This window comes from Struthio camelus, chromosome 9, assembly GCF_040807025.1.
Source record: "Struthio camelus isolate bStrCam1 chromosome 9, bStrCam1.hap1, whole genome shotgun sequence".
In the NCBI taxonomy this organism is placed as follows: domain Eukaryota; kingdom Metazoa; phylum Chordata; class Aves; order Struthioniformes; family Struthionidae; genus Struthio; species Struthio camelus.
The window spans coordinates 28,851,643-28,863,805 of record NC_090950.1 but is presented as its reverse complement, the minus strand read 5'-3'; the positions used below and the strand labels follow the sequence as shown (position 1 = coordinate 28,863,805).

General features: G+C 38.3%; 1 protein-coding gene across 8 annotated transcripts in view; it reads right to left on the bottom strand.

The window, feature by feature from the left end:
- Positions 1-263: 263 nt before the first annotated feature.
- The window catches only part of GOLIM4 (golgi integral membrane protein 4), a 35,030-nt gene continuing 23,130 nt past the window's right edge, over positions 264-12,163 (bottom strand). For 7 of the 8 annotated variants that reach the window (XM_068953778.1, XM_068953781.1, XM_068953780.1 and 4 more), the window contains 9 exons: positions 11,260-11,427; positions 10,126-10,458; positions 8,800-9,038; positions 7,460-7,539; positions 6,843-6,955; positions 5,531-5,698; positions 4,721-4,789; positions 2,543-2,623; positions 264-2,177 (listed from right to left, as the gene is read on the bottom strand). In XM_068953778.1, the coding sequence (XP_068809879.1) occupies positions 2,022-2,177; positions 2,543-2,623; positions 4,721-4,789; positions 5,531-5,698; positions 6,843-6,955; positions 7,460-7,539; positions 8,800-9,038; positions 10,126-10,458; positions 11,260-11,427 (1,407 nt within the window). In that variant the 3' untranslated portion in view covers positions 264-2,021. Of the gene's footprint in view, positions 2,178-2,542; positions 2,624-4,348; positions 4,520-4,720; positions 4,790-5,530; positions 5,699-6,842; positions 6,956-7,459; positions 7,540-8,799; positions 9,039-10,125; positions 10,459-11,259; positions 11,428-12,163 lie in introns of those variants that run through there. The other variant, XM_068953782.1, reaches the window with a different exon arrangement.

Below are 12,163 nucleotides of genomic sequence, written 5' to 3'. Positions count from 1 at the left end.
ATTGGATGCAAAAGGTTAACATGCCTTATTGTTGCAGATGGAAAAGGACAGCAGTGTGATTTAGAGTGATTTAAAGACCATCTATCTACAGACTGCTAAAGCAGGCAGTATTGTTAATGTTGGCCCTAACTCTGCTCCACTTCACTGAATATCCCACCATGGCTACTAGTTCCTTTGCTTTCTTTACCAGCCTCTGCTGTACAAGCATATGAAAATAAAGTATGAATGCACTATTACAAGTATAACAAACTGTCACACTTGAGAAAGATAGTTACTATATTCTAGTTTATTGACTGCAGTCAAGTTTTATTATGCCTCAAATAATTAAATACCACAACAGTGACATTAAAAATACAGGCTGATTTACCAAAATAATTGTATTCTGAAGATTATGTACATATTATACATTTTACAGTATCATGTAAACTTTTCTTTTTTATACATAAGGTAAATCTGATTTACGGTAACTTGAAAACCTAAAGTACTTGCCGACAAAAATATTCCTATGAAACATAAGCACTGTTTGGGACATTTAGGAAAACTGTGGAGAATGAAAACCAACTATAAAACATAATATAATTGAGTTAGTTAAAAAAAATTAAATTACATTCATATAAAAAGTTCAACTAAAAACCTTGTTATGCACCATTATTAAAAAGGGGGAAACAAATCCCCAAATCCTCCCCTTTCATATATTAACACACACTTTCATGGGGAGCTATTGTGTGCCTCATTTCCAGCAATGGGGCATAGCCTAGGAAATCCAGATTCCCATTCTCCTTTTAACATATATTAAATAGCTAGGGTCTGTACCAATACAAATATACTATATATTCATGCACTGTGATTATGTTCATAGAAGCCTACCAAAGGCCTGGCTTTGGTTGGGGGCGGGGAGGGGGAGAGGTTTACCCCCTTACATGTAGGCATGCAGTGGTAGAGATGCTTACTGTTCTAAAGTTGCATGGGAATTTGTCTCTAGTCTGACTGTGAGCATTAAGCACAATAGAAGACATAGGAATCCTTCCAGGTTACCTTATTTATTTATTTACAAGCCTGAAGGCCTTACTACAAAGCTTCTTGCACCAATCATGTCAACTCAGTTAAAACGCCTTAACCACCTCTACAGTCTCCAGAAAGCATGTCACTAAGGTGATGTAATTAGTCATCTGGGCAAATATTTTATATATTAACTAGGACGACCAAGTTGTTCCTCCTGTAAGTCTTCATTCACGCGATAGCTGCAGTGTTTAGAGTCGGCATAACGGAACTTCAAGTCTAAATGGCTTTCTAGCTCACGTCATCTCAGCATACCATCATTTACATTATCTGCTATGTAGTGCATGTAATTGAAGTACCTAGGTATGCTCATTCAAATAAATGCATGATTTAACTGTATATGAACAGCTGCTAGATTGACTGTATTTTGAAAGCTTGTAAAACTTGCGTATTTTATAACTGGTCTCCAACTACAAAATGAAGGCCTGGTCCTGGAAATAGGTGGGCATGCGCTCATCTTCAAGCATTCGAGTAATCTCATGAGATTATAACCAATGAAACTATCCGTGGCGTAACGATAAACCTACATAAACATTGCAGATTGGACAGGTAGTGTGGCCAGCCATTAGTCATGCAGGTAGTGTCAAGGAAGACAAAGAGAGTTCAAGTGACTAACGTTTGACTGGACTTAGGCACTAGATACCTTCCTTCGGATGCTAAAATTTACCTGAAATCGCTTTGTCAAACTTGGACAATGTGAAAGTGTATTCCAAAATGGCCTTTTAAAATATTCCCAGAATTATGAAACATGAGACCTATATGATGTCTGTTCACATACAGCTTTAATATAAAAGGAATGCTAATCTAGAGTATCAAAATACTGTATTCGTATAAACCTATGATAGCATTTAATAGAAAAGTAAAAAGTGTAAAAGGCAAACATTTTTTGGAATTAGATAGCCTAAAGGAGTTTTTAGATCAGGAATATGTCTGCTGCATTTGACCCATAAAAGAGAAGGGGACTACATTTCCCCTCGTCTACGAGTTTTTGCTGCAATAGCTCCACCTTCATCCTCTTCTTCCTCCTCTTCCTCGTAATTGTCTTCATGAACTTCTTTGTGGTTGTTCTCTTCTTGCAATTCTTGCTCTTGATCTGCACCATTATTTTTTTCATCAGCCTGATTTAAAAAAAAAAAAAAAACAAGTGAGATTCAGTGCAACTGACAGTTTTCTTAATTTTGTGGTGATGAGGTGAAGTTAAAGAAAAAAAATAAATTGACTGTTCTTAGAGCTCTTAGAGCTGATGGAGAAAAACAGGAAAAGCTTTCCAGATGTTTAAGGCTGAAAGTTCTCCAGAAAGCCTGAATGAATGTGGGGGTGGAGGGATGAACAGAAGGGAATTGGGATAGTCTGAAATTTTAAGATCTATGATCAAAAGCAAGCTACAGCAATTACTCTAACGCCAGTGTGACATGATCACAGCTATGTTAAGTGTTTTAAGTGTTGTCATGTCATTAAGTTTGTGGGTTTACACAGTACTTACATTTTCATCATTTTCGCCATATGGCTCTTCAGCATTGCGTTCCAGTTCTCTCTTCTTCTCTTCAGTCAAATCTTCATGAATCTACAAGGGACATTCTGTACATTTTACTTTTCTTTAAAAAGTAGCCTGTGGCATAAGCATGCACATTTTCCACAACTACACTTTCATAGAATGAAGATTCAAGCAAATAGGTGGAGAGAGCATGGAGAGGTTAAAGATGGAGGGGGGAACCCACCCACACCCAGGAAATTCAATTCCTCTGAAAGCCAACTTAATTGTTAACTACAATTTTCACAAACTCTCTCATCAGCAGCTAATACATTTAGATTTCTATTTTGTTTTGTAACTTTAGACATACAACGTTATTTTCTCCTTGCCCTTTATAATACCATTGTCATGACACAGCAGAGTCATTACCGACACTTCCACCCCACTGTGGACTCCCAGAACTATGGGTCAGTTCTGACGTATGATACAGGTATTTATTTGCAACTTCCTCCATATTTTCCTAGAGGTTGACTGATCCTGCCAGCTGCTCCTGGAAAATCACAGAAGAGCAAGCGGGAATAGGGAGTGAAGAGTAACCTCTTCCAACCTTCTCGCTGATGATAGAGTGATCCACACTTAACCTATTTTCCAGGTCCTGACCTACCACTTTTCTTTCGTAAAAGCCCTTTCCCTCACTTCAATGTCCCTTTATTTTTAGGTGCAAAGTTGAATGAAGCATGCTTTGTAGAAGTAGGCTTGGATTTTCTGTTGGAGAATGCGGAGTTGTTATGCAACATATGGTCCAAATGGTGTCCTGCACGTTGGGCAAGACACTTCCATGAGGCCTTTTGTCTGTCCCTGTGGAAAATAGCCATTTCATCTGGTCGGGAAGCATTTGCTACTCAATGCTGCCACCTATGCCTGCCACAATGTGACAGATGGTGAGGATGTGATTGTTGTTTTTGATAGGAGTCCCCCCTGTACCAGCTGCTATCACTCCTGAACAGCAGCAGCAAAAGCTGAATACTCTCTCTTTCTGTACCAACTTCCATCAGTAGCAGGAAAGTGTATTTAGCAGTTGCTTCCAACAAGAGGGAAGGCTGCTTGCAAAAGAAGTGTTAGGGGTTTGGTATTGCTGCCAGCAGAACAGCAGCTATCAAACTTGTTCATATCTTTTCCATATATGCCTCAAAATGATCCAACAACAATGTATAGTTTTGTGGTCTACTGAAGAAACTATTCCCAATTATAACAAATTAACTCATTCTTGATTGCTCATTCAATCACTGACCATTCTTAATATTTCCAGTTAGAATACTGGTTGTAGTCCTTTATGAAATGCACATCAAATTATTTCCTATAAGCCAAGGAGTAATTGCCAAAGGCAAGCTATTCCTGGTTTCCAATGACCTGGTTTGATTTAAACAACTGTATTTTGAACTAGTGAATTCTAAGTACACCAGCTAATCTTGACAAAGCGTTCATCATAACGCAGTAATGAACAGCCATTTCTACTGCTTTTTGTAAATCATTATGTATGAAGTAGGAAATAGCAATTGATTAGGCGTGTACTAAAGAACTGCAGAACAGCATATGCTACTGCACGCATGATTAGCATGCCATTCAACATATGAAGGAAGAAATCCCTCTCCCCTTTTTCCTTCACTTCAAAGCAGTATGCTAACAGCTTCCCAACTATTTGATTCTATGAACAGTAAGGGCTTAAATAACTTGGCCTGCTTAGAAGGAGAACAGATAGATCAAAGTCAGAGCTAAAGAGTAAATAATTGACCAAGAAAGTAACTTGCCCAGAACAGCAGTGTGTGATTAGAGACGCAAAGTTAATGAGGTTTCCAGGGACTTTCAGAGAGCTTGAGGTTTTCGGAAATTTCTTCTCGAGTTGTGAATGGCTTAATCTTTTCAGTTAGTGCACAATTAAGTCAGTTACATAGAAGATTAATGGATTGCAGCATAGAAGCATGAGTAGCACTAGAAAATGTAATTAACATTACATCAATGGACAGCAAAATAATGGCAAAGACTTCTTAGGTTTCATAAAGTCAGAAACTACCATAGACAAAGTAATCTGGGTTCATTTTGCAGTTATAAGAGAGACCAACATTGAAAGTAAATGGAGATCTGTTACGTTACCTGGGTCCACATGTGCCTTATGCCTATTTTCTCTCTTACCTCTTCTTCTCCCTCTTCTTGATACTGCTCATCCACATTATCTTCTTGCTGGTCAGGATTTCCTGCCATCTGCAGAGACATTATGTGAAAATTTAGTTCTGTAAGCTTGCTTATTAATTTTACAACACTGTGGGTTAAAGGTACCTGTTCTGGAACTAAAAACTATGCCAAGGTAAAGTAACAATAATAGCATAAGAAATCAGTGTGTTCATTAGCATTACTGTTAGCCTGGCTACACAAAATTTAGAACTGCTTTAAATTTAAAAAAAAATAGAAGCAGAATGATTATAATAAAATTATTTAACAGAATAACACAAGATTTTCATACTAAGCAGGAGATGATGAAATATTCACACCATTAAAGACCAATGCCATAAAAATACAGATTATCTCTGCCTAGAGTAGTTTACAGTTTAAACACAACTCAAGTGTGCAGAATTTGCTGGAATGCCATTAGAAGGAAACTGCACTGCACTGTTTGCAATTGATTGACAGCTGATGGCACGGAAACAGTATAGATGGCATCTGAGCACAGACAGGAGAGTGGTAAATGAACGGGTGTTCTTGTATGGGGTTGTGTGAAGGCAAATAGAGGGACCCCAAATTATGAGACTACAGAACCTTGCTGAGCAGAGTCAATGATTAAAGACATAGCAGCGCATCACCAGGAGTAGTTCTGTACTTTTACCTGTGCGTGTTATATATGGTTTAAAAAGAGGCCTTTGAAATAAGAGTTTGGTGCTCTTACATCAAGATGTGCTATATTGTCCTTAAAGGGCACCTACGGATGCTTTCTTTCACTATACTGACCACTAGGTGCTCCTCCATTCCCGGATGCCCCTGCTCCTGATTGTTTTCTTTGTGCTTTTCATTTTCATCTGGTAGATTTTCCTCTCTCTCTTGCTCAGCTTCCTCAAATTCATCTTCTCCCTGATTGTTAGGGTCATCAGCAGGGTTCACATCTTCCATTGCTGCTTTCTGCAATTTTCAGGAGTGAGTGTTAAATGCACATTTTTATCTCACAGTCCAATTCCATTTCACTCAAAAGCTACCCTAGCAAGAGCTATGTTAGGGCCAACTCAATACTCGCTGAAACCTCTCATCAGGCATCAGTGCTCACTAGATCAAAACTCAGTCAGCATAAAAGTACCAGTTCCTGAAAGAAAAAGTACTTCAGGACTGAACGCAGAACTTTAATATGGACATCAGTCTACTGAAAACTGTCTTGAAGTTGTTGACTTATTTCACATAGGACATTGAACTCCTTTTGCTTACTGACTATCCAACAAGTGACAATGCATTATAAGACCAAGTTTAAGGAAAAAAAAAAAAATTAATGCACACAGCTCAAAAGCGCTGAGATGATCTTTCAGGGCCTGTCCATCCTGCAATATTGACCTCTTCTACATGTATAACAGCATGAAGGAAAAAGCCTCTTAAAAATAACTGCTATTCAACTTAATTTGGGGGAAAAAAAAATCTCCCAAACACCCTCTACCACATCTGCCTTAGAAGATATATTCTATGTTCCGTGACACCAAATAAGATGTGGAAAGTACAGAACTGAGCATCCAGATCTCTGAGCAATCCATACCACAGCTCTGTATGTTCAGTGCTGAAGTATTTTTTCTTTAAGGAACTGCAACTTCTTCTAAACTAACTAAGTTTTGACCTAGTGACCACCAATGCCTGTGGAAAACTTCCAGACAGTTTCAGTGGGCATCTCTGGTGTTGAGTTGGCTCTTACCTGCTTTCCTAATGATAGCATGAAAAATATACCATCACCGCTACTACTTTTGACTGACCACCAATGAGTTACTTGTGCCTTTTTTGAATCCAAATTTCCCTCTTCAGGTTCCAGCTAAGTCAAAAATCCTTTATTACACCCAAAGAACAGATCCAAGGATAGTAACGTAACTTGCTTCTAACAATAATACTCTTCTTCATTTCTTCCTAAACCAGTAAGGACAAGGTCCTAAACACAGTTTTAAATTGTCAGATTTGTCTTCCTAGCAGACCCCTGGCTCACCTTATTTTTGTAAAATGTAATAATGTTAGATGAGACTTCTACGTTTTAACTTCAGCAGCAACTGCAATTCATAGCCTCTTAATGCATACTCACCGATTCATCGGCCTGCTGATTTTCTACTTGATGTTCTGGTTCTTGCTGTTCATTTGCATTATTTTGATCATCATCTTCACCTTCATCCTGGTGCTGGTTGTCATGTTCATAAGCTGAAAAATTTTTATTATTAGTATTTGTGTTACAGCAGTTTCTAGACACGCCTTTCAAGAAATGGTCTCCTATATACTAGTTGCTGCATATGTTTTTAGCAGTAGGCAGCTCTTCCCTAAAGAGCTTATCTTAAAAAAAAAAAAAAAAAAAAAATAGCTAAGAGAATTATTTTATCAGTAGGAAGCCAATACAGAAAGATTATATAATTTCAAGAGATCAAACAAAGTCACAGGCAGAGCCAGGAATGTAATCAAGATCCACCACGTCCAATATTAGTCGCTTATTCAGTAGGGCACTTTTCCTTTCAGGAACGTGGGTATAACCATTATCAATAGCTGTATTTTAGTACTGGCTGAGTTGTCAGTCTGTCTGAACTTTTGGCTTTAAAATGAGTTTACATTTCACTTGAATCCAAACTGGATGTGAAGTGAACATTAAACTCTAGCACGAAAGGCAACAGAGGGAACCTGTGAACACAGTAGGGTCATAACAAATTATCTTACCTCCTTCTTCTTCCTGAACACCTTGCTCTTCTTCCCCTTGTACAATATCATGGTCCATGTTACCATAACGACCTTGTTGGCTGAAAAAATTAAATGTAAATAGGTCATTTCAGTTTCAGAGCGTTCTTGCTTCAAGAAACAAAGCGCCCTAGCGCATCTGCCCCTCTTCCAGCTCCTGCCAGAACGGTTCCAAGTTAGCTTTCTATTTATTACCTAATATTTTCTCCCCATCAACTTTCCTGAAAGAAAATAGGCTTTGTAGAACAAGACTCTTGTTCAGTATACTGTACTAACTTCTGCATTTGTATTTCTCGATGTATCAAAATGGAAGATAACATCTGCCTTGTATTTTCAAAACTCTTAAGCTAGTATGTTTCATATTTAAAGCACAAATACTAAGAATTGGAAGCAAAGAACACAGTAATGTTTCAAGTAAAAGGTCTTACAAGACAGACGACATGGATCAATTATTTTGCTGAAAGAGCAATTTCAGCTTTGATCCTGAAAGGGGTTTACTTGTGTGATTATTCTCAAAGTACTGAAGATTTTGATTGTAGTAATTTATAAAAAAAAAAACTTTCCAGTACCGAAACTCTTTTCAAAATATAGGTCATGTTAATCATTCTCTACTAATATTTCAAAAAAGAACATTCAATAGGCTTAAGCTTCCAAAAAAGAAGTAGAATTGTCATTCACAACTTTAAACTAAGCAAAAGCATAATGGATTACTATAGGGAGGGCAAGAGGCAGGTGGAAACTACAATATTATGAATATAGCTGCATTCATAGTAACTTCATGATGCCAATAGGACGTTGTTTTTTCATGAAGTCATGCTGTTGTCTCTGCAATGCAAGTAATACTAGTCACTCTTGTTCACAAAGCCCTCAAGGAATTACTTAAAAATAGTATCTCATTTATGAGAAATTTTAGCCTAAGGATCTAATGCAAAGCTAATACTAGAACTCATCAGTACTGCAGGATCATAACTGCTGCTTGGTGGAGAAAAATCGCTAACTGAAATCAAGCTGTAAGACAAGGAACATTTTGGTCAAGGAGGCTAGGAGCTCCTAACCTCTCCCAGAGATGTGCATAGCAGTGTGCACTCCTATCAGTACTCTGGACTTCAGAGGCTTCCATAGAAAAAGAAAAAGAAGAGAAGGAAAAAGCTTAAAATAGGAAGTCAGATTTATCTTTGGAAAGGAGCAGATGAGGCACTGTGACTTCATTTTCTAGGTAACCTAGGTTTATAACATTAAACTACCCTCTTTTCAATAGCGGTATGATGAAACCAGAAGACCCAGTGCACAGACCACAACAGACTCATTTAAAAGAGGTTAACCTTAGCTGTTTTTTATAGAGTTTTTCTCCTTGTTCTGCCTGCTTCTGCAGCTGAAGCTCTTTTTCTTGAAGCTGCTGCTGCCGTAACAGCTGTCCTCGCAGTCTTTGTTGGTGTAATGATTCCTGATGCTCTCTTAGCTGATTGGCTTCCTCTGCTCTTTGGGCTGCAAGATGCTGCTGCTCCAGCTGTTGTTCATAAGCTGGCTTGTGTCTTTTTGTTACAGCTTTCGTTAAAGTTGTCTGTCAGAGAAATGTGTTTAGTCATAAAATCAATCAATATTTCAGTGACCAGAAACAAGCATGCACAAACCAGGGATACCAAAAATAAGAGGGAAAATTATGCAGAGGCTACATGCAATAGGGAAAACTTACCAGTAAAGGTATTTTAACTTTAAGAAAGTTCACTTAAAGTTTTCTCCTTGCTTAACACAGCCTTCCAAAGTTTTGATGTTCGGATGGTCAACAATTAGACACCCAATATGCTTCCTTTGATTTAACCGGCCGTTTCAGCAGGGGCTGCTTTGAGCCTTAAGTGAGGCACTACACATTCTTTACCGCTAGCAATAACTTAACCTGTAGCTTGCGTATCACAGCCTAACCTGGCCCCTGCTGGTATAGCACACTTCTTGAACAACGGCTTCTCATCACATTGGAATTACATGGTTATTCTGCTAGTTCAAAAGACCTAAGGTGAGGCCCCTAAAATACACTTTCCGCTAGCAATCCAATTTAGAATGTAAATCCAGGACTTGTCGGTTCTGTTTAGAGCAGCATAGAGCAAGACTTGCCTTTGCCGACTTCCCTTGGCTCTTTTACACATACTCATCTGGTAGTTAGAATTCCCTGTCAAATGACAGTGGACGCTTCGATGGAAAAATGTTGTGGAAGGTAGGTGTTTTTGAATGGAAAGCATCCAACAATTTGCTGGGGTGCATCAAATTAACAAGGCAGGACAGCTCTCCATAAAAGTGCTGAACACAAGTCCCATTCTCATCAGCTATTTTCTTCCCATCAGTTACCACAGAACTCAGACTTCGAGTAGGAGGTGGGATTCAGGCTGGCTGCTCTTTTTTCCATCTGTTGCTTTTTATCAGCAGAATTAATGTTTCTTAAATAGCTCTATTTGGCAAGCACTGAAGTAAGCATGTGCCAAAGTTTAGCCCGAGCCTTATGCATCTAAGTGTTGTGCTTTGAATCCCAAACTTGCTGTAAACATGATACTAATTTTATCTATAGGTGAGTTCAGCACAGGGCCAGCAATGGTCAGAGGTGCCTCCATGTAAACAGCAAATCTAATAAATCAGTAGGAAAGAAAACAACTCCATACCTCTGAATGGAAATGTTCACCCAACATATTGGTTTCTTCTTCTTTCTGTTCCTGTTTTTTCCACTCAGGTTCTTCTGGCACTTGATCCTGTTCCTCCTCTAAGTGCTCAGGCTGACCCGCCTGCTCCATTTCTTCCTCTTCAAGTTCTTTTTTACGTTCCTCTTCAACTCGATCGACATGTTGCTCTTCATCCTCTCCTGCTTCTTTTTGCTCCTGAATATTTAGTTCTTTGGCATGCTGGCCCTCATTAGTCCCTCTCCTCAGATGAGGAGGCTCAGCTCTATCTTCTTTCACCTGGGTATTTATTTCTTCTCTCCCTTTTGGCTTCTCATTCTGCAAAACATGTGCAAGATCAAAAATCCTATAGATTCTATGTTCTAAAGAGAGCTAAGGACCAGGTGCAGGTACCTTTATTCCAGCTGAGTACAATTTTACCACTGCAAGGAAAGCCAAAGGCCTGCTTTGGAACAAGATATCTTTTTTGCCAAGAGATAACAACATCTGACTCTTGGCCCTGTACAACTAAGTAACATGTTGCACAATTGCATCATAAAATAATCTAAGCCTCTTGTTATCTGAAGTGGAACAAAACTATTACAACTCTATCTACGAAGTGTGCTTTGTATTTTTATATAGTGCAGGTTTTATTGGCTAAGAACTCTCGTAAAACAAAAGTACAACTGACATTGTAACTGCTAGACTTTACACACAGTTTTTTTTTCTTTTTGTGCATCAGATAAAATTAAATAAACTTAAAATTTGATTATTAAGAATACCATTGAAACTTCATAAAGCAAGTGAAAAGACAATTTCTTCATATCTTATTTAAGCTTTCCTATCTAGTATAGGATACCTAAACTTTTAGAGACTGTGTATCATCCTAAAGTTTAAGATTTGGGTAAGCTCTTTTAAAAAGTTGCTAAAAAACAGTCTGAAGGGCATTTACAGACATCATTAACATCATTTTTATACTGCTCAGTAACAGTAAACTGTTCCTCACTACTTTACTCAAGAACCGACAAAGGTGTACAATTAAGCACATAGTTCTAATGGGAATTAAGCACGTATCTAGTATTTCGCTGAATGAGAATGGTTTCCTATTGCTTCAGTAGCCAGTCAGTCAGTACTTTATACCTCCTCATGCTCGTCAGCCACAGCTTCATGGTGTATTGGGAGGTCACTGTGGGGAGAAGGTGCTGGCTCCTCTGGTTGATTGCGTGGTTTTTCCAACTTCTCAGGCTGTCGGAAACTTGGCATTTTGTTGAGTGTGTCCTTCAACTGTTTGTATTCTTCCACCTGGGACTAAAGTCAACACATATTAATTACATTGTACCCAAATAATCTTCTAATAAAATGCAGTCACCCCAGAATGAACTTGCTGCCAAGACAGATACCAGAAATGCTTGATACTCAGAGCACACACCAAGGTGGAGAAGGGATGTGAGGTTTTAGGACTGGTTGTTTCCATGCACTAGATAGCATTGATTCATCACAATCTTTTCAGCCAAGGTGCGCATGCATACAAAGTATATTGGAAAAAACCCAAGAGACAAAGATGAAGATTTGTTTTTTTCATGCCAGGCAGGACAATTGTCAAAAGGGGATTATGCCTTTTTCTTTGTAGACTTTAAAGTAAGGGAAACTAAGAGCACCACAGCTATCTCCTTTAATGGTAGGGGAAGAATAAGGGTGGGGGGGAAAACAGTTCTTTTAGAAACAGCAGTCAAGTTTTAAAGTGTATATACACATATAATAACATGTCATGAAAATACCAAATCTTCAACATTTAGACAGGTGTTAACACAAGACAATAATCAAGATACCGAACTGAGGGAGAGAAAGTCATAGAACACCTTCAGTGAAGAGCAGGAAAAAAGAGGAAAGCCGATTTTTTTTTTTTTTTAAAGTCTTCCTAAAATGCAACAACAGGACGTTGCAATTTGATTTGCTGTTTAACTGTGTACAAGATCAGGATACTTTTAACAAGCTTTAATGACCAGTGTGAGAAGTAAGACTGGTTGCTACACATTTACAAGTC